The 23,273-nt window shown below is 39.0% G+C and overlaps 1 protein-coding gene across 4 annotated transcripts; it reads right to left on the bottom strand.

The window, feature by feature from the left end:
* Positions 1-112: 112 nt before the first annotated feature.
* pbxip1a (pre-B-cell leukemia homeobox interacting protein 1a) lies at positions 113-18,856 on the bottom strand. Of its 4 annotated transcripts, none has more exons than XM_035528839.2 (11): positions 18,562-18,856; positions 17,596-17,682; positions 11,370-11,454; positions 11,144-11,217; positions 9,979-10,606; positions 9,660-9,878; positions 9,430-9,453; positions 8,715-8,746; positions 8,479-8,541; positions 6,730-6,892; positions 113-1,863 (listed from the first exon to the last, which is right to left on the bottom strand). In XM_035528839.2, the coding sequence occupies exons 2-11, from the start codon at positions 17,659-17,661 to the stop codon at positions 920-922; spliced, it is 2,298 nt and encodes a 765-aa protein (XP_035384732.1). In that variant the 5' UTR covers positions 17,662-17,682; positions 18,562-18,856; the 3' UTR covers positions 113-919. The 4 variants fall into 4 exon arrangements, with proteins under 4 accessions (XP_035384732.1, XP_035384733.1, XP_026858081.2 ...); XM_035528840.2 differs by having other exon boundaries at positions 8,715-8,743; XM_027002280.3 differs by lacking the exon at positions 9,430-9,453 and having other exon boundaries at positions 18,562-18,855.
* Between the last annotated feature and the right edge of the window lie 4,417 nt (positions 18,857-23,273).

Genomic DNA, 23,273 nt, shown 5'->3' with positions numbered 1-23,273 from the left:
GTCAATTATTTAATAAAATGGCCATTTTCCTCCAGTAAAAAGAACAGAAAAACTAAATCTACAAGTCCACAATATATTGACTACCATCTTTTCTTCCAGACAAACAAAGGCACGTTAGCAAACAAATTTATTTTCCTCAAATGATTATTTTATGCACAAAAATGTCAAAAACAAAATAAAACTGTGCAGTGCACAAGCTCATTTAATGACGTGTCAGACATTTTGAAATTTGATTAAATTAGGACCATGTTCCCCCACTAGCAAACCTTTGCAGTCTTTGACATTATTTTTTTCATATACCAAGTCAAATCAGAATCTGCCAGCTTTCCTCACAAGTAAAAATAAAAAATTACACACCACCACTCAGATGGTGCAGTATGCTTTAAAACATCTTACTGAAGTGGTCATATCTACACAGGGAACAGGCAAGTTTGACACACAAGCAGTCAGCAATATTATGGTAGGAGTGTAAACAGGTACATACAGGCTGTCCAAAGCAGCAGGTACAAAATACACATACATGCCTCGGCTGGCTCACTTCTTTCATTACAGCCCAGACCAACCTTAATACTTTTCCCTAAAGGAATCAGGGAATCCTTTCTGCTTTAAAGATGATTTGATTTAACTTGACACTAAGAGGCAACAACAAACTCAAAGTAATCGATGAACAACAAGCACAAACCAGGGGCTTGGCACTACAGGGGTAATTCACAACAGGGTCCCCAATGTACTGGATCTTCACTAAATGACAAGACTCCAGGAAAACACTCCTTTCACAGAGTACAGGCACACTACAGTTAGTCCATATAGCCTGGGGAAAATAACCAATGTCTGTTCATCTCATTTTGGTGTGGCATTCCATTTTTCTTTCACATGGCTCATTTTTCAGTCCATCTTGGTTGTGTAAAGCCTTGTTGCTCTAGGCAGAAGAGGCAGCAAATTTCCACAGGGCCTCCCTCTCAAACTCCTCCATCTGCTCCTCAAGCACGTCATCATCACCGCCCTGCTGCTCATCATTCAGAACATCTGCCAGGTCCTCCAAGATGTCTGCCACATCTTCAGCAAACTCTCTGAAGAGCATGCTCTCATGCATGAAGATCCCACCTTGGAAGAACTGTGCCATGAGACGATGAAGAGCTTCTATGTTCTCCTCAGAAACCCCTTCCAATTTACTCAGGTAGACTTCCAAGAGGGCCTGAAACTCAGACAACTTCACAGGCATTAGTCCCTCTGAATCAGCACACTCTGCCACACCCTGGCAGCGTTTTGGAGGGTGCTTGTTCCTTCTGAGCTTCTCCTCTTGGTGTTTCCAAAAGCCTACAGACTCATGGTGAAGATGGTGCTGTTTATGATGATGGGGATTATGCTGGTGCTGATCGAGCTTGACTTGCCATGGCCTCTCTTTGCGTTTTCTTCGCTCTCTTTCAAGCCTCCTCTCAACGTTTTTATAGTCCCACTCTTCTTGGTACTTCTTGAAGTGGTCTTTGGATTTCCTGTCACCATCATCCTTTCTCTTCCCAGACTCTTCCACCTTCCAGTGGTTACTCTTCTTTTTACACCATTCCTTTTTTCCCTCTTTGTGCTTGTACTTCCTTTTCCACTCATCCCTCTTACCTAGGTGATCCACCTGTTTAGACAGCCTCTGCTGCATTTCAACCAAACTCTCCCTCAGGCCCTTTTGGTGCCAACCGTGTTTCTTCATTCCTTCCAGCCTCTTTCTGCTCTCTTCCAATAGAGTCCTTTGTCTCTTAAGCTCCTGTTTCTTATCCCACCATGCCTCAGGCCCAGATGAACCTTGACTCTCTCCAGGAACACCAGGTGAAGATGGTACAGAGCTGGCAGAAGGTTCAGAGGCTTCCTCAGCTAAAGGAGCCAAAATATGCATCATTAGATTTTCATTGTTAATTATCATGAGACAACAACAATCACAAAAAACATGAAATTGATGTAAATTTAACAGTCAAAAGAAAAGCTTGGTAGTTTTTTTTTTTTTTTTTACTGATTTCCTTGTGAGTACTGAAAGTAAGAATGATTGCCTTGGTTGCAAAGTTGATTCTAAGTAATAATACCTTGAATGAAGGTGTTCAAGGTATCACATGCCTCATGTTTATTCTGCCTATCAAAAATGGTCAAGGTGACTGTCTTTATAATAGCAGCATTCAAGTACACAAGAGCATTGGATTAATATAGATAAATGGGATATTGCAATTATGTTAGCATTTGTTTTACCTGTTGTTTTATCTATAATTTCTTACTCTTATTAATTTACAGGTCACAAAAACCCTATTTATTGGGGTTGTGTGTGTGAAGTTGTGCAGAAATACATGCGAATCAAGGAACAGAGTAAGGCAAATATAAGTGAAAGTCAATAAATACAAGACTCATTCCAACAACTGCAATACCTGAAAAGTTAAAAAAGTCTAAGCAGCTTAGTAATTAATATTGTTCATAAAGTTACCCTTAAAATGTATTTTAATTTCTATATATTCACCTTATTATTTATAAAATATTATTCTGAAAACTGATGATGATCATTTAAAAAGATGGCTAGGTTACTTACTGGACAAATACACAGACACTGATATCCTACATCGGCTTTAGCAAAGTGTTCCCACCAGAACCCACATTAAATACAATGACAAGCCCAGGTTTAATGCAAAGCTGAAACATTTGCACCAATCCAAGGAGGAAGGATACAGAAGTGGGGATCGGTCACTGTACAATCAAGCAAGGAATTCTCCGAACAAAGAAGGCAAGAAACTACTCAAAACAAACTGCGTAGAATGATGTTCACTAATAAGCCATCAACTATCTGGAAAAGCTTGCAGGACTAGCTACAAAAGGCCACCCTCCCAGACAATGGATGATTGTCAGCTGGTTAACAACCATAACACATTCTACTGCAGGTTTGAAAAGCCCGGTACCACACACCTATTCGACCCAGCTACCCATTCCGCCTGCCCTGAAGATCTGCGAGATAGATTTGTGACACCTCTTAAAAAAACAAAGTGAAGAAGGCACCTGGCCCTGACGGAGTTTCACTATCTTGTCGGTCAGCGTACACGAATCAATTTGCACCTGTCTTCACAGAGATATTCAACAAATCACTGGAGCTGTGTGAAGTACCCTCCTGTTTCAAATGCGCCACACTAATACCTATACCCCAAAAAGCCACCATAACTGGATTGAACGACTACAGACCTGTCTCAGTGACCTTGGTGGTCAGGAAATCCTTTGAGATACTGGCACTGGATCATCTGAAGGATATCACAACCCCCCTGCTGGACCCCCTGCAGTCTGTATACCGGACCAACAGGTCCATGGACGATGTGAACATGGGGCGCCACCTAATCCTTCAGCACCTTGAACACCAAAGAACTTATGCAAGAATTCTCTTTTTGGACTTCAGCTCGGCTTTTAATACTATCATCTATACTACCCAGCTCGACTACACAGCACACTCATCGACCTGGCAGTGGATCACCAACTTCCTCACTGGCGGAAAGCAGCTGGTGGGGTGGGGAAAGTTCACATCCAAAACCCAGACCATCAGTGACCGAGCACCATGTCACAAGGCAAAAGTGATAACCAAGTGGCTTGGTGAAAACATTGAAATTTTGGGTCCATGGCCAGGAAACTCCACAGGTCTCCAATCCCATTAAGAACCTGTAGTCAATCCTCAAAAAGAGGGTGGGCAAACACACACAGAAACTGTGATTAACTCCAAGCTCTGATTAGGCAAGAATGGGTTGCCATTAGTCAAGATTTTGCACAGAAGTTGATATCCAGCATGCCAAATTACAGAAGTCTTAAAAAAGAAGGGTCAACACTGTAAATATTAAGACTTTGCTTAAACTGGGAGTATTTGTCAATAAAAAGTAAAAAAAAAAAAAAAAAAAAAAAAAAAAAAAAAAAAACTTATGAAATGCTTAGAATTGTACTTGACTATGCCATATAAACATCTGCCAAAAGGATCTAAAAAAAACTGAGGCAGTAACCTTTGTTAAAACCAAAAGTTGTCACAAAACCTCTGGCCATGACTGTAGACCAAATGACTGCACCTCCATGCTCCACTTAGTCAAAATCCTGCAGATGATACCAGTCATTGGTCTCATACATGATGGTGATGAGTCTGCTTACAGACACATGGTGGACCAGGTTGTCCTCTGGAGTATCCACAATAACCTGGAACTGAACACAGCAAAAACAGTGGAATTACATTGGACTAGAGGAGAAGTCCCCTGACCCTGTATACACTCACCATCCTTGACAGAACTGTGTCAGAAGTGGAGTCCTTCAAGTTCCTGGGTAGTACAATGACCAAGGTTCAAGAGAGCCCAACAAAGGATGTATTTTCTGCATCGGCTGAGGAAGCTCAACCTGCCCCAGGAGCTGATGGACCAGTTCTACGCTGAAATCATAGAATTGGTCATCACCACATCCAGTACAGTGTGGGGCAGTTCAGCCACCAAACATGGCATCCACAGACTTCAGCGCATGATCAGGTCTGCAGAGAAAACCACTGGTGTTAAGATGCCCACACTGCTATATCTGCTCATTTCCAGAATCAGGAAGCGGGTGGAAAAAATGACAGCAGAGCCATCTCACCCCTATCACCACCTGTTCCAGCGCCTTCCCTCAAGGTGGCGCTTTAGCCAAATGAGAATCAAGACAACGTGGCTACAAAGAAGCTTTTTTCCATATGCCATCAAACTCATGAAAAGTTGAATACCTAATTGCATATAAACTGCCCATAACTTGTATAAATCAGACACCTGAACCTTTTTCATCTCGATCATGTTGTAGTACTTCACCATTATCTGCACTTTTCTGCCCTACATTTCACCTGTCAATCTACTTATTTATTTTTACTTCATCATTCTACAAAGGCATCTCCAACCACTGCACACAGCACTCTGAACAATTGATGCACATGCAAGGTTCACAAGTTCACATGACAAGGTTCACATGACTGACTGGGTTTGTATGTTTGTGAGTGTAGGTGTGTGTTGCAAGTGTGGTGTCTTTGTTGTGCCAAGTACAAGCCACTGTATGGGCTGAGCTACTGTAACCAAGAACAAATTTCTTGCATGCATGAGCATAGTAGACCAATAAAGCCTGATTCCGATTCTGTTTACTCTGTCCCTATTTCTTGGAAAGGTGTGAAGGTTCTTGCGATGTAACAAAAGGATAGCATTTAAAAAATATGGTTCGAGTCTTGATGCATGATGAGGCCTTTTTGATGGCAGATTTCCTGTTGAAGGTGCATAATTACAATTTCACAGTAATTATGGAACTCCTAATGCAATTATTTTCAACAGTCATGCTACATGTTTTCTCCATTAACTGTAATTAAAAGTAAACAGGTTTTACATAACACCACACACACAGAGAGGCCCTATAATGAGGCCACTGTCAGTTGGCAAACCAGACCAGTCCCATTACAGACAAATTGTTCATTATTTAAGAAATTAAATATTTCTGTTATGCATTGCCACTATTCAGATTGTGGCAAACATTTAGCAACTGATCCAAGCTGTCAAGCCTGTTATGACCAGAAAATCTGTGTATTAAACAAAATATGAATTTGCTGAATTTGTTTCCTGCTTCAATACACCTAAAACCCTGTATTTAAATAAGTTGAATGACTAATGAAACTCAAACAGTTCCAGAGTCCAGCCCTCAAGGACCAGAGTTAGGCATGCCTGAAGTTAACATGTGCAACAGATCATCATAACTACTGCTAGCACTAGACAAAAAGTCTTCTCTCTCTCTCTCCTCACTGTCACGATAAACTCTACTAATATTAGTCAGCTAAGACCTAAATGGCTGCTTCAATTCTGACATCAAACTTCATGTTTGTTCAGATTTTGCAGTAATTAAAAAGAGACAAAATGCCACAGTGGCCCCCAGAGCATCACTATATGCTTGCATTTCAGTTGCTGTTCTTCGTCTTTCCATTTCACGTTTCTTCAACGATAACTTCCTTTGTAAATTATGATGTTCACAGAGAAAGACAAACGTGCCAAACCAGCTTAACAAAGAAGTTGTGAGGTGTAGTCATTATGCAGTTTTATTGTTATTTTAAGTTTTATGATTTGGATACAGGTCACTGCATATTTTGTGACTGCTGAACACCTTACTGATATTAAGCTTTATGGCTGGGGAGGGTGTTTTTTTGTTAAAATCCAACTTCACAAGGGACCTAGTTTGCTGGATAATTACTTAAACATTTCATTTTTTCACTGGGCCTTCATAACTTCCTGACTTTTCAGGCAAAGCAATTATATTTACTTTTACAAATATTTTATAGCAGTAAGACTATATAAAGGTTATAAAATATTTTATAAAGTGCAGACATAAAATTGTTCGTGTTGTTTCATCCCATATTTTACTTGCATTTTTCCATCCATGTGCATGGAAGGGCTGGTCAGATTCAGAAATAGTCATCTGCATGTACATTTCTGATTGTTCAAATACTGAATAAAAATTGAGACATTTTTTTTAAGCAACTGGCCAAATGATAAACTTACTGCCTGCTCATTAGTAGCATATCTATCATAAGCAAAATAAAATTCTTAAACTTGATTGCATTCTTTATGACTGTCAAACAGACTATTCTTGGCACACTACACACACGATATTCCTTTCAACAACAACAACAAAAATGCAAACAGTATGTTCCATCTATAAAAGCAGGCCAAGGTCTTTTGTGCTATATGTACATACCTGTAAGCTGGGTGAGTTCCATGACCCTGGCTCTGAGCTCCTCTAATTCTTGTTTCAGACCAGGCAATGCAGACAGTTCTTCTTTCATCATAGCATTTTCTACATCAGTTGTACCTTTATCTGCAGCCAGCCTCAGTGCCTTGTGCAACTCTTCTTTCTGGGACTGAGAAAAGGACCACACAGCTTATTTCAGACACCAGTTGCATATTATGTATTCACAAGTATATCTTTATAATAAATGTACAAGATTACAACTTGGAGGTCAGTACAAACTAGACAGTAAAGTGTCATGATCACTATCTACCATTAACCTTAATTCACAATCCATGAGTTAGCCAATTGAGCCTTTGTGCATGGCGAAGAAAAGCATTAAAAATCCCCTTACAGAAATGTATGTATATTATATACAAAATGATGCCCTTACAGATTATATACAGCAACATCGCCAGTACATACACATTACTGGCCAACAACTGCCCATCACACTGCATATATAAAACTCACTCGTTCCAAGTTGTTCAATCACAAGCATTCACTGTCCAAGATTTCTGACACATTTACAATTTTTCAACAAGCATGAAATACTCATTCAACGAACAGGTTTGGTGGGGGGAAAAAAACCCTGAAACTTGAACTGAAGAGGGTCAGCAAGCTAAAAGGGAGAATGAATTATCTTGAGCCAAGATAAGAATAAACATGGGCTTGGTTTTTCTCTGCAACATGAAGGGATTCATGGCATTTTCAGACTAGAACTTTTTTCCAGACCCAGGTCCACTTGCTCCATGAGTTTAGTACATTTGGCAAAGTGTGAAAGCTGTTTTCGAGCCTGGAAGCAGTCCAGAGTACAGATCTCTGGTCCTTCTCTGTAGCCAAGCAAAATACTAAAAAGCTGCAAATTACTGATAAGCAGTTATGTTGGTGGCTGGCTAGGTAGCTACCAAAAATTGCAAGACATATTTGTGGAGTTTAATGTTAACTTTGTAATGTAGGGCGAAATACCCTTGTAATAGCAGCTAATTCACTGACATTAGCCAATTACTTTGCCAGTAGTGTCTTTTTTCCTTTTTCTTCTTATTTTGCTTCGGTTTGTCCTTTGTTGTTTGAAAAACCAAGGTAGCCATTATTTCATATCATATCCAGTGTTAACATCGATCTACCATCATTGTGTAAGCAATACAATATTTATGCACTCAGGTAGCTACATTTTCTTCTCATTGCCATCTTGAACCTTAATTAAAATATTTGAAGAATACATGGTTAATGTGTAGCTTTCAAAAAGAACTGATATTTCTTGGGAAAGCATTAGTCAACCGGCTCATGTAATATGTTACGTTACCAAACTTTTCACAGAAGTGCAGATAGCTCATAGTAAACAATGTGAAAAACAATGGATATTCAGATAAAAAGGATTCAAGCACAGTACATACATACTCTTTTGCCATAGATTTCTACGAAACAGTACCTATAGCTACAATTTAACCTAGCACTTGAAGAATCTCATACATACCCGCATTTGATCTGAAATGCAAACTCAACATTATGCTGATAAAGATTATACAACATTAGACAATTCTTGTACGCCTACAGAGTACCAATCACCATCACCAATTTTTGATCAAGTTCTCTTTGAATATTCAACATATATATATATATGCACTCGCAATCAGAATTCCACTGGAGGAAATTGAGACTCACACTACAAAATGTCCTGCTACACATTTTATGCAATTGCATATATAATATCCTGACCTGTATCTCGGCCTCCAGTATGTAAATCTGTTTGTTTTCTTGAGCAAGTTTTTCAAGAAGTTCCTAGGGTGGAACAGATTTAGAGAACTAATTAGATAAAGGGGCAAACAGATGCAGGGATTACACACACACACACACACACACACACACGTTGCTAAAAACAGTATATCATAGTAAGATGCAAAATTTGCATTATACACAAACTGTCCAAATTGTTTTTAAAAGTAGCAGCTAACCTGTTCACTTGGCTCAGAGGCATCAAAGTCTTCTGGGTTGAGAGTGAGGGAGGAAGGGATGGATAAAGAAAAGAGAAAATTCAACAGTGCACTGTTATAAGCCACAGGAATGTAGGGATACATAGCAAAGGATGTAGCTAAAAGTACAGCTATAGCATTTCATTGCTGCTCCTCCCCATTTACAAGGAAGCACACATCTGAAAAATAGATGCTTTTTCACTGAGCCTGAATTTGTAAAAACAAAACAATTAAAAAACAATCACCTGGGAACAGAATGATCAGGTTGCACTTTAATTGAATTCAGCACACAATTTCATTACAGCAAATAGCTTAGTAACCATTTACTATTGCTAAGCATATCTGCTAAGCAGTTCAGCTTTGTCTAGGAGATACTACAAGCTATAATGGCTTAGAAGAAAGTAAATGCTAGAAGTGTCACACTGCTTTGGCAAAGCTGAGTGGTGGGCATCTGGTTGCTGGTTAGAAGGAGTTAGCAGAACAAAAGTGCAAACAGAAGTGACCCTCAGCCTGTGATCTAGGAAGAATTTTTTGTATTTTGCAATTTGTAAAAAATGTTGTTTACAATGTTTTTGTATTAAGTTGTTAATGTCAGCATCTGTAGCCAGGAAGATGGCCTTGACATGGTGCTGAAGGGAACTCCTACCCACCAACAATATAAGTTTATTCTGCCACCTAGCACTCACTGTGTACCTACCGCCATCCTGGTCAACCATGGAACCTGGAGGCACAGCACAATTTAGTACTGCAATTGAAGCACTTAAAATTAGCTGAAAATCAAAGAAGGAAATTGAGCTCCAGGCCCTTGCTGATTACAAATCAAAGCTCACTGATCAAAGGTTAATAATTTGTGAAGTGTTTTAATTGAGCCTTTTAGCATATTCCAGATGAAGAACTAAGGACCTGTGTTCTTGTTTATCAACTCACCTGAGAAGAAAAGCGAGCCAAGACACAACAGCACCAGTGCTCCTACAATCAGATGATTTAGTGAGAAGCCTGCTTTCTCCTCTTTCCTCTCTGGTAGCTTAAATTCCTCTTCTTCCTCATCCGAGCTCTGTCTTTCCACCTCATTGTGTGGCACATGCCGGAGCCGCAGTCCATCTCCCTCTGCTGGAGTGCCAACTGAGATATCCACACCAGCATATTCTACACACATCACGAGCAAGGGAGAAAATGACTAATAACGTGAGAGGTTTAGAAGCTAAGGCATATTATTGTTGAGCTTTGCATTCTTTCCACATCATACCTGTTTTCCTCATTACATCCATTGATTTATCTGCTGGCTTGAGCTCTTCACCCTGTATTTCAGACTCCTCCTCTTCCAAGGCAGATGAAGTGATTGTTTCTGTATATGGGCTCTCAAGTTGTGGGCTTTCTGCTACTGAACCAAAATCAACCTCAGAGAGTAAACTTGGAGATAGGCTTTCAGGGCCAGGAATTGCCTCAACATTAATATCTTCTACAGGGATTGCAGACGTATAACTGATGTCAGAGACCAGAGACCTTATGTCTGCACCAACACCAGAAGTAGTAGAATCAGGAATCTCAGGAGAGGGACTCTTTTCTCTTGGTTCAGAATTAGTGGTAATTTCAGGTGTTGATTCAGTGGCAGGGCTTTCTTTGGAAGGAAGTTCAACGGTGGGCTGTACATCAGGAAAGGTCTCTACATAAGGCTCTTCAAGGGTTGGCTCCTCTGAAAGCAAGAGGGCTGACTCTGTAGCGATGCTAAAGGGAACCGCACCAAGAAGATCATTGTCAGGAGGGGAGCTGGTGATAGTATCATGGATGATAGGGGCACATATTTCAGGGTCAGCTTCAATAGCCAGACCAGAAGCTGTCCCCTCAAAGAACTCCGGGGAAGTTTCCTGACAAATCTGTAAATAACAGTTAACATTAATGTTTTATTAACTATTTTTCTAGTGAGCCACTAGATGTCAGTAACTTTCCCATCACCAGATATTAGTATTAGGTATTAGGCTTTGCATTTGTGTCATAAAAAAAAGTTTTGACTCATTCTATTAGGAGTTCCTTAGTTTTTCATACTATATACTACAGTTTGCTTGCTTATAAAATAGAAATTAAAAACTATATCTATATTTTGTATTCCACTGTTCCAATTCAAACCATATTCACATGCAAATACTGTATGGCAATATAGAAAACAGGATTAATGACATTTAAATAATAATTGAACAATACTTTTGCAAACATGTACATATGTAAATTTTAGTTTTGTTTTAAGGTTATGGTTACATCTGTGAAAAAAGAAGGGGAGGTTAAAGTAAAAATAACTTTAATGAGACAACAATAATTAACTGTTAGGAGTACATTTCTGAATAACAGATTGACAGACTAATTGGCAGGATTATAGGTGGTAAAGATCACAAATACACCACATTATAATGCCCAACCTGGTGGCCCTCTTCTGAAAAAATGGTCTCCAGTGGAATTTCACCCTCACTTGGTTTCACATCCGAAGAGCTTGCTGTGGGGAAAATGGGCATGTAGAGCTACAACATGTAGACTGTGTAAACAATTTCAGATTACAAATGGAGGTTTCTTCTCAATACATTCACCCTCTACTGAGAAATTAAGAATCTGATATAAAAAGGGACACTGTAGGACTGAAGAGGTAACCTGCAACTTCCTCTGAAAGGCTTGGTGCATCACCAATACTCTCTGTTCCATCATCTACGTGTCCAGTAGTGTCACTGGCAACCTCCTGAAATAAATAAAATGAGTTTATAGAACAAAACTGGGTGTTTGTAGGTACAGGCAGGTTTTGTGACTGATGGCCATGCAAGAGAGACAGTAACTATCACATTCATCACTGATATTGTCATGGCACTGGAGGTAGAGGATGGTTGCTGTTCTCTACAAAATCCCATTGCATTTTGATTAAAAGAAAGCCTATGAAAGTTATCAAAAATGAAGCGGAAATGTGTAGAGACATTGTAGAACTGGACAAAAAGAAAAAAAGCTTTAGTTGTAGCCTCTCTCAAACTGGAAGAGTGAGATGCAACCCTCAAAATACTCATGAAAGTGTGGACTAGGCATAAATCAAACATATGTAAATTGTAAAACACATCTGTTGTCACATTTTGCCCATTCATACTAAAACAGTATTTTCCACTATTGCATCTTTTGAAATCTGCTCTCCAAAGTGGATAATTCAGAAAATGCAGCTTGGGTGCTGTAGTGTGGATAAGAGAAAATGCAGCTTTTACAAAAGACTGACAGCATGTTGTGTGACCTCCACAGTTCCAAAATAGTAAAACGTATTGTCACGCAGTTTACTGCAGAAGTTATTTTAAATTTCCCGTTTACCTGCTCGACTTCACTGTGTGTCCATTATCTGTTAACTGCAGTATACAAAGTCCCATGGCGGAAATGACATAGGAGTCAAACACTTGCACGTGCTCACCATAACTGTAACAGGTGTGCAGTATACAAATAAAGGGAAATAACACAATTAGCATGTACACACAATTGTTGTGGCACTATTAATGCTTTTTCCTAGACTGGGGGTAGGGAGTTTAAAGGCATATAAATTAGCTACTAAAGGGTGTGCATTAATGAGCCCATCTTGTGGTTTATTAGGAAAGTTATATTATAATTTTATTATTAGAACACACATTTAAAATTATAAAATGTTAAATTACCAGTTAATGAAGGGTCAGTATGAAAATTAAAGTGTTCTGTCATAAGTGCTTCACTTTGGGGTAGTGTTATCTGTATGAGTATTTTCTCTGGATATTTTAATGTCAGCAAATGTTCCTTTGAATTTTAGCATATTACTTGTACTCTCAGCTTAGTTCCTTTGTAGCTATTTTTGGAGGAAAGATACTTATATTTTCAAGTGAATAATTGCAGCATAAATAATGGAGTTTTGAGATTGCCTCAGAGTGCTGACCCGTGTTTGATATGAATACTGCAGAAAGTGTGCTCCATCTTGAGCACCATTCTTTAAATTCGTAGAAAGTGCTACCAAGTTGGGGTACATTTTGTGCAGATTAGACAAGACACGTTATTCACTTATTTTTCTTTCAAATTGTGTAGAAACACTTTGATACTACCAAAAATGAAACATTTGTTAAGGCTTTACATTTATGCATTTATTTTGGCAGACTGTTTGCAAAGATGACTGCTTTCCCAGATATGAATCATTCCAGTCATGAAGGTGGAATTGTTAACATTTAGCCACTCTTTGTTATGAAGAATGACTTAAGGGAGGAGGATGTTTAGCTGTGAATTGCCACTATATTAAGGGTTTTCTGTGCATTTAAACAGTGCTACAAATCAGATGAAGTGCAATCCTACATATAACTCAAATGTAATTACTGCAATCAGTCTGATGTTTACACACAGTCATGAAGTCACTGATATTTTCCTGAAGTGATATCTTTTGTCAATGTTAACAGTAAAAAAAAAAAAAGTACATTTAAACACAATTAAGACAGTTGGAGATGGATTAAATGGAACTATAAGTAGCAATTAAATGCTGAGGAAGTAAATAAGATACTGGGCTTTCTTGGCTATGGCGCTGGTAATTGAGGGTCAAGGTGAGGTTCTCTACTAGGTGGACACCAAGGAATTTTGTACTTGGAATGATTTCCAAAGAGGAGTTGCCAATATTGATTAGAAAGTGATCACCACATACTTTCCTGAAGTCAACCACCACCTCATTTTTTCCACATTCAGAGACATTTCTACATTCAGGGGATTTACTTTGCACCAGTCCGTTAGCCACTGCACCTCCTCCCTGTATGCGTACTCGTCATCCACGCTGAGGAGACCCACCACAGTCATGTCATAAGCAACCTTGATGTAGTTCAAGTTGTGCATTGCTGTACAGTTGTGAGTTAAAAGAGTGAACAACCAACTGTGCACACAGCCCTGGGGGGCCTTGATGCTGTGTGGTGGTGAAGATGCTGCTCCTGATCCAAACTAACTGGGATCTCTCAGTCAGAAACTCCAGGATCCACGTACAGAGGAAGGTTTTCAGGCCCAGCAGTTTCAGCTTTTCAAGATGATGCTGAGGGATGATGTTAAATGCTGAACAGCATTCTGACGCATCCTTTTTGTCCAGATGGGTAAAGGCCAGATGAAGGGTAGTGGCGACTGCATCATCTGTTGAACGTCCAGTGAGGGGTCCAGTGCAGTTGCATCTTGATATGCCTCATGACATGCACTTCATGATGATTAGGGAAAGTGCAACAGGTCAGTAGTCACTGGAGCAGGAAGGACACTAAAGACTTATTTGGTGCAGGGACAATAGTGGTGGCCTTAAAGCATGTAGGGTGTTGCTGCTCAGGGATATGCTGAAGATGGCTGTGAGAACATTCAAGGGTTTGCACATCCCTTGAGCACTCAGCCAGGAACACTGTCTGGTCCAGCAGTCTTCCATGGGTTGACTCTGTACATAGATTTTCTTACAGCAGCCATGGTCAGGCCCAATACCTGATCGTTAGATGAAGGGAAGGTCTTTTTGCCACATTGTTGTTCTGTGCTTAAGGCCACGCATATAAGAAATTCAGCATGTCTGGAAAGAAGGCATTACCGTCACATGCAGGAGGTGTTCTGTAATTACAGGTTGCCTAAATGCACTGCCATATGTGCCATGTGTCATGTGAGTCCTGGAAGTGTCTCTGAGTATGTATGCACTTCACATCCCCGATAGCCTGGGATATTTTGGCCCATGCTGTTTTCAAGGCCACTTTGGCACCTGCTCATCTTCAGCAGTGTATGCATTTCAGCAGTCATCTGTGGCTTCTGTTTGGGGCATGCACATGTACTGTGTACTCCTCCAGGTTAATGGAGTCACTATTGGTTGCAGCTTCCGTAAATGTGCACCAGACACTTTGATCAAAACTATCCTGAACAGCATGGATGGCTCCTGCTGGCCAGGTTTTCACCTGTTTCTGAACTGGCTTGGAGCATCTGACGACCAGGCTGTATGCTGGTTTTAGAATAACAGAGATGTGGTGTGGGTGTCTGAGGTTGGGGCAGGGTGCTGCTTGGTATGCACTGGGGATGTCTGTGTAAACAAGATCCAACGTGTTCACCCCTCTTGTTGCAAAGTCTACATGCTGATGGAATTTAGGGAACACAGACTTGACATCTGCATGATTGAAATCACAGTAAGCAGTATGTCTGTGTATGTGTTCTGCAGTTCACCAATAGCCCCATACAGATCATAGAGAACCTCTCATGTTGTTGCTTGGGGGGAGAGGAGTGTACACTGCAACTATGAACACAGTGTTCAATTGCTACAGCAGACAGAATGGTCTGCATTTAACAGTTATAAGCTCCACCAGTGGTGAGCAGTGTTTGGAGACTAGCACAGAGTTCTTGCACCATTCTGTGTTGATGTAGACACACATACCCCCTCCTCGAGTTTAACAGGACATGGCTCTATTTCGGTCCACACAAAACATGCAAGCCCATCCAGCTGGATGGAAGTGTGAGGATTTCTGTCGATGAGCCACATTTCTGTGAAAAGCACAGCAGTCTCTAAATTCATATTGGGTGGTGCAATAGGCTAGCATGTTGTCCAGGGAGCAAACATTGGAGAGCAGGATGGATGGTAGAACTAGTCGACTAGGGTAAACTTATCCTGGCATGGACTCCTACCCTCTTACCATGCTTCTGTTTTATTACACATCACTTGCGACGTACCCTCCTCCTGACCACTGGCATCAGATGATGCTGAGGTCTGGGAGCCTGGCTCCTGTAGCAGTCTCAGTTTGCTCCAGTAGGTCATTTCCTGGATAGTTATTGGTTGGTTGGTTTCTGTAGCAGGGTTTGGCATAGGTAGACATAAGCACTGGTTTCTTTGAGGCCCATATGTGTGGATTATATGGAGGACTGAGCAACAGATATATTAGGTCTGGCTGCAGGCAACAATAAATAGTGCCTTTTGAGCCCACAGTAGCCACTTTGCCCTAGTGTGGCATCATCTTAAGTTCAATTAGGTAGTAAGAATAGCATGTAGACCCTTCTTCCTTCTTTTGGCTACATTCTTAATTTATTGGTGTTAGCCTCAGTTGTTAATTGTAGAGGTGGGACTAACCCAAAACTGTAGCTGTACTGACCAATTAATCATCGCAAAAGACAAGACTGAAACTGACTAAGGACTAAGCAAGTAGTAATCTAGAACCCCAGAGACTACCCTTACAAGGCAGAGAAAACAAAAGCACACAAACTAAGCCCATAATAGACTGCATCTATAGACAGCAGTGTGTCCACTCCACGGCTCCATTTACTGCTTCCTGAGATCTGACAGTTATGAAGTCTGAATAAGGTTAGCTACAGTCTTCACAATGTCCAAATATAAATACAAAGACGAATATATTTAGGAAGGTTTCACCAAAGCCCTACGGAATGGTAAGGAACATCCTCAATGGCTATGTTTACATAAATTTTCACCAATCTGATTGGATTAATTCCAAATATAGATTAAAACTGTATTAAAAGATGTACTGATTTTAAACTGTTGAATTAAACTGTATTGTCGGCCAACTTAGACTGTGTGTTGCATGATTAATGTTTTACTCAGAAATAAGTAAGTTTTCAGGATCTTCGTTCTTATGATATGTTTATGTGCTGCAAAAATAAAGGACATATAAACAATCAATTGGAGAGCCAACCCATAATTCAGCAGAGATTCTACACCATCTTCTTGGCTACATTCTCTCTACACTTACTACAGGTAACAACAAAGGGCACGCCTTGCCTATCCTTTGTGTAATGGACAATTGCTATCTTTCTGATTCTGTAAATCCACCATGTTACAGAAAATAGACCTTGCCTTGAAATTAGCAACATCAAGGAAGTCATCTGTGGAAGTAAACAGCAAAATCTTTGGTCAGCTACAAAGAAGCAACTTGCTGACTGTTTTAAGAAAGTGGGGGCATCTGCATTGGTTCTCTTTAAGGACCTAAGTGAACTTGTATGGGAACTTAAGTAAAGTCTGTACAGATAGACTAAACTAAAACCTATGTTGAACTCCTGTGCAAAAAAAAAGAAAAAGAAAAAAAAAAGTTCCTTGCTGTTTTATCTGTTCTTTCCCCTTTAACAAAAAGGGGAGGTTGTTTATAATTTTTTCTATTTGTTTGTGGGAGAGGTCAGGTTGTGTGATTGTGATGGCAATACAAAAGGGTTAATAAACTTTGCTGAAGTATTGCACTTGTTATTATCTTGACACATTATACTTGCATGATAAAAAGCATGTACACATACTTTCTTGCTCCTTCACAAAAATGCATACATTTTAGTTTATGGTGCATTATGAAGAATTTGCATGAACAAATGCATTGGCATTATACATATATATTAAAGGCATTCAGCCATCACCTACCCTTTTTGCCATAAATTTACCTTGAGCCACACTATAAGCTTTTCAATGTATGATGTCTCTGACATGCTGCACATATGATAAATAAAAACTTTGACCAAAATCAAGTCAATTACGAAAGCTTGACATCACACACAGGGTACAGTCAATCAACTGACTATAGCTCATCATAGTAGTGGCAGCACTGGTAGATTGACTGTAAAATGCATGTCAAATTATCAGGTGCAGCTATATAGTACATTTACCTGATAAATTTATTACTTGGTATTTACACATTGGGAGAGAAAATTAGACATGTACACACAACCATGAACAGATGCCCAGCTGCATGTACAGGTGATGCCAGAGAAATCTTTCCATTCCTCCATTCTAATGAGACTGTTGCCTGTTGCATTCTTTTAACCAATTTTACCTATTGTGCCTTATGGACCAGTCCGTAACAGAAAATGTATCCAAGTCACTATCCATAATAGTCACACCAAACAATTTACCATTTCTTTTATTTACCTCAGGAGAGAGGAGAGTCCAGCTGTTACTGGAAGACCCACTGCTGCCGGTGCTATTATCAGACATCACAGTCCTGTGTCTTAGCACCTGCAAAAAAACAAACAAAATCAAAACAACAAAAATCCACACACAAAAAGCGTTATCGGTGCCACTTAGACCAACCCTGCCATGAGCAGACAGCGTTCTGGAATAACAGAGCTCTTGCTGTACGTTAGTGAAAACACATTATCGTCAGGTAGTTCCATAGACAAAATACAGAGTGATAACACAAAAAGTGTACAACCCCTGGAAAACCTTGTAATAAGCATTGCTAAAGATTAACTTATTTTATCGTATTGGGCTGTAAAGTCGAAACACCCAAGGTGGCGTTAGTCTTATAAAACAAAATGTACTACTGCCTTCGGAAACCATAACAAAGAATGAGGTTTGTAAATCATCACTGATTTTGAGAAAAGCTTTTGACAATCACACAACAGCAACGGCCTGTTACGCAACGGACAACACGAAGACAGTCACAACACAGAGATTTCGACTAAAGGTTAAATATTAGATAGCCGAATAATAATCACAACGTCTCCTAATTACAAGTTACATGGACTTCGCGCGGCTCTCTATAAGGCAACCCTCAAATGTGCCCAAAAATGGTAAGGCTGCAGATAGCTAAATTTGTATGCTAGCAACGCCACACAATAACGTCATTCAAATTGACTGCTGTAGACTCTACGATTTTGTACAAAGTTCAAGAATGGCGACTGCCTGCCACAGGGCTGAGAAACTACTAACCTATCTAGGTTAGCTAATTAATAAGGCTATCTTAACACAGCCCATTATTTTAACAATGGCATGCAAGATGACAAGCAGGCTGTCCCATCCGCTACCACCAGATTCGACACACAAAAATGAGGCCTCGTGAGAGTGAGCGTCCCCGCTAAGAACTGTATAATTATTTGGACTTAGCAGCCATACCGTTTTTGGATCCCACAGTTTTAACAATCCACCTCCTTTCTCTTTGATTCCTCAATTTGATGATGCGTTCGTGCCTCCAACTTCGGAACTTCGCAAATTCCGTCTAGCTACGTTCTGCCTTCCTTTCCAATGGGATGACGACGTGGATATGTTATTATCCTCCCTCAAACACTAGATAGCCAATCAAAGGTTTAGTGTCGTGTCAGCAAATTTCCATAGTGAGTGACAATGCCAGATGAAAGTGATAATTTATGCAGCGCCTGTCTTATCACTGACTTGAGAGACACTTAGGTCTGGTGATATCTCAGCATGCATGTAGCCTATATATAGGGAGCAAGAGAGACATGTTCTCCAGCAGGATACTGACACGTTTGCATAGCAAGGACTAAATTTGTTGGGGTTTCCCAACGGACTTCCCCATCCAAATAATATTGCCCTCATATTGCATCACTATCCTTTTTCATTAATTCACACAAACTGGCTGTACAAGTAGTCATTACTGTATTTTCATTATGTAACATCATTATAAAGATATATAATGTATCTCTATATAACGTATAAGTATAACCTAATATCTTAAGTTAAAAAGTACAATTGGGTGGGAAAAGTGAAGGAGAAAAACAACTGATGAACCTGACCCAGGGAGGCCTAGGCAAGTGCAGGTTCATTGTGGGTTTGCTGAAATCAGTCTCATATATAGTTTACTAAGAACTACTTAGAATATTTCCTTTCAGTACCCTGGAAATGGAGTAGAGAGACAGCAAAATGAAATGTGACAAAGGAGCTAATGCAGATTCCAGAGAATACTATCACCAGCAGTCACATGGGGATCCATATGTTGCATATGTCAAGAAGTTTTAAGTTTCCCTGATTCTTACTTTTACTGGTTAAACAACTGTAGCTAATTAAGACGGACATAGGGAGGATTCAGCATATGTGGTCTTATTAAGGATTAAAAAATAGCATTTCTTCCTCAAGTAATATTCCAAAGGTTTTTGCTTTTTTAATATTACTGGAACTAAAGTGATATCTGGGCATTCTAAGGTGATGTTTCTATACTGCATACTGAAAGATGAAAGAATCATGTAATAATCATATTTTCAGGGAGTCAAGAAAAAAGTATTTTATTTCCCTAAATGTCTCTGGATTTACTGAACTATGAGCTTGTTAAGTAGTCAAAATATGAATATATGTAAGAACATGGGTGCAGATTCGGTCTGACAAGTCTTTGGAGGAATGGGGTATGGGTGGATGCTACAGCAACTATACAATAACTTAAATGTAAAACTATGTAAACAAATCCTTATTTGCATACACACCATGCTAATGTCAGTAATCCCATGTCCTAAGATTTCATTTGTGATGTACTTTTGTATAGAACAATTGGTGAATAGAGTATTGGGATGATTGATAAACCTTGTGAACAGGGAAACCATTTACACCCAAGTCTCTCAAGTCTGATCCTGGACCCTGTGCTGCACAAGTTGTTTTTTTCCCCTGTTCCAAACACACATGATCACACATGATCAAACTAATCACTACTTTAACCCCTTCCTCAGCTGAAGTGTGTCAAAGCAGCTAAAGCTTTAAAATGTGCAGGGCAGAAAGCCTCCGTGATGAAGGCTGGGAAACAGACACATTAGACACATTATCTTATAAGGGATACTTTTATATAGACTATACAAGGGTTTTTGAAACTATTGCTTTTGTTTCTAGGCTGGGAATGATGAAATGTAAACATTAAAGTCATTGTCTTTTTGTCCTTAATATTGTCTTAGCTAATGCCACACCATATAAAACTGACTTGCCAGTTTACTGGGCCTCCCACCATACCATATTATAGTATCTAAAAAGTGTTGGAGTACCCGATCTCCCTAAAACTCTTGTGGCAGAATGCAATCAATGCTCATAGCAGTGGTCCAACAGTTGATGAGTAGAGGCAGTTACTGCAGCAAAGGGGGGACCAACACTTTAGTTATTGTGAACACAATAGTAACACATTTTGCAAAAAACACTGGATCAGCAGTATAACATTTACTAATAGTTCATATTACATAGTTAAATTCAGTTTTGATAGTTTTAATGATTTTAGTAAATATCATTTCAATTATCAAAACTGAATTGAACAATGTGTGTGTGTGTGTGTGTGTGTGTGTGTGTGTGTGTGTGTGTGTGTGTGTGTGTGAAAGAGAGAGAGAGAGAGAGAGAGAGAGAGCAGGAAAAAGATATAATATATAGATATTTAATATGCTGATACTCTAGGGATGAGAAGAGATAGCACTCTCTTCAGGTAAATTTAAACATAAGATGATCATGTATTTCTTTTAAAATGTATCAATATTGAAATACAAGCATAGTGCTAAAAATATAACATTGATAAACATTTTAGTGACGCTACTGGAGTCAAACTCAAACTCAAACAAACAAATAGTCCAATATTCCAATCTGGATAGTGGTAGCTCAGTGGTTAAGATACTTGCCTTGTATTCAGAAGGGTGCTGGTTCAAGCCCCCCAGTTGCCATTGTTGGGCAAAGCCCTTAACCCTCCATTGCTCAAGTTGTACTCAGTCATAACTGTAAGTCACTTTGGATAAAAGCATTAGCTAAATGTCACCACTCATTTTCACATAAAACCTACCAAGACATGGCCGTCCACCTAAACTGACAGACCAGGTAAGGAGAGCACTACTTAGAGAAGCAGCCAAGAGGCCCATGGTCACTCTGGAGGATCTGCAGAGATCCACAGGACAACTATTAGCCATTTACTCCACAAATCTGGCCTTTGTGGAAGAGTGGCAAGATGAAAGCCATTTTCAAAAGCAAGCCATAAGAAGTCTCATTTGCAGTTTGCAACAAGCCATGTAGGAAACACAGCAAACTTGTGGATGAAGGTGCTCTGGTCAGATGAGCCCAAAGTTGAACTTTTTGGTCTAAATGCAAAACACTATGTGTGGTGGAAAACTAACACTGAACATCACCCTGAACACACCATCCCCACCTTTAAACATGGTGGTAGCAGCGTCATACTGTGGGGATGCTTTTCTTCAGCAGGGACAGGGAAGCTGGTCAGAGTTGATGGGAAGATGGATGGAGCTAAATACAAAGTAATCCTGGAGGAAAACCTGTTAGAAGCTGCAAAAGACAGCACTGTCCCTGTCTCTTGGCAGCCTTATGTCCAAACAAATTAAGGGCCACTTCCATGGCAAGACCGACTGTTCAAAAACAAGAAAGTGAGCTGTGAAAGGAAAAGAAAACCAGTAACATGTTGAACCAATGCTTTAATTTTGAAGGTGCAGTTTAAGGAGTTGAAATCAAGAGTTTAAGACTACCATTATCTACAGAATTCAAAACAGAATCTTTTATATAACAAGTTCTATTTTTCTATTAAAAAAACTAAGAGCATTTTGTTTCACTTACTTGCAGATGGATCAACATATAAGGAGAGAACTTTGTAAATTAATCTAGAAATGCCTTTAGCTTTATTAGGAAATGTCCTTCCTTTTAAAGTTATGTCTCTGAAGAGCCACAAACTGAATTGTTTCTGAATTGTATCTATTGCTGGTCTAAAGTTTAATGTACATCTTGCTAATGTGTACAGTTTAATATACATTGGTATCTTTTGATGGGTTAATGATGTATAAAGATTTAACAGGTCAATTTAAAATACAAAAAGTAATATCTGTTGCAAGTAGTCAAACTTTACAAATGTTGGGTGCAAAAATTCATATTAAAATTTTAGTTTAAGTGATTTTAGTGTTTTTTTAATTATTATTTTTATCTAGATGAATTGGCATGGCCTTAAAAAATGTCAGCAATTATTTATCTTAAAATTAATTTCCTTAACATGCTTTTTAAAAAGTTCCCAGTTTTTAACAAGTTCCCAGTAATATAAAATATTTAGAAACAAATAATTTGCATTACTGTTGAGTTTTTGTAAATAAGTAATCTCATATTTTGGGATATGTCACAGTTGCTTTCTTAAATGCATTTAACAGCCTTTCTTTTCCTTTAATTTGCATAAAACTATTTTTAAAATACTTAAGCATACTGAATCAGTGAGTAATATTTCAGCCAGAGAAATTAGATATTTTATTTTAAATTTAATAGTTACTGTTATTGTTGGTCACACTACAAACTGAGTGACCACTTCATCCTGGGGATTTGTTGTTCTTAAGACCTTTTATAAAGCAAAGTATTTCATCTTCTGTTATTTCTCTATGACAAAATGTATTGTCTTCTTCAGAGATTGATTTACATTTACTAAATAGAATTTAAAAGAACAGATGCCATTTCCTGAGAATCCCTGGATATATAAAGGTTGCTATAAAGCTTAGCACAGTAGAAGCTATTGCTTTGTAATCATTGTCTTTCAACAATTTACAAAATAGTACTGGCTGAATTTATCTTACTTTTTTCTAATATGAAATAATGAGAGGTTTCTTCCCCCTCTTCTATCTATTTTCTCCTTGAGCTTCCAAATGTATCCTCATATTTTCTCCTATACAGCTTGTGTAGTTTAACTTGTCATTCAGATATCCAAAGCATCTCTTTTTCAGTCAGAAGATTTGTAGGATAAAATGTTATTTTGGTTGCTACACTTTCCTGATCAAATATTCTTAATTTACCCAAGTTACTTCTGAAAGACCTCATAAAATTTGATATTTCATATTTCAGAAGCCCCCACTGATAACTAAAAGCTTTCAGATTGTAAG

Source organism: Electrophorus electricus, chromosome 2 (genome assembly GCF_041902795.1).
Source record: "Electrophorus electricus isolate QZ-2024a chromosome 2, ASM4190279v1, whole genome shotgun sequence".
Lineage (NCBI taxonomy): Eukaryota > Metazoa > Chordata > Actinopteri > Gymnotiformes > Gymnotidae > Electrophorus > Electrophorus electricus.
The sequence above is the reverse complement of the archived record's forward strand: the minus strand, read 5'-3'. Positions and strand labels throughout refer to the sequence as shown.

Excerpts from the sequence above, each read along its gene's own strand:
- pbxip1a (XM_035528839.2), bottom strand. The coding sequence starts at position 17,661 with ATGTCTGATAATAGCACCGGCAGCAGTGGGTCTTCCAGTAACAGCTGG. Across the intron at positions 10,607-11,143 it reads TTTCAGAAGAGGGCCACCAG|ATTTGTCAGGAAACTTCCCC; the intron begins GTTGGGCATTAT and ends TGTTATTTACAG. Across the intron at positions 8,542-8,714 it reads CCTCTGAGCCAAGTGAACAG|GAACTTCTTGAAAAACTTGC; the intron begins GTTAGCTGCTAC and ends GTTCCACCCTAG.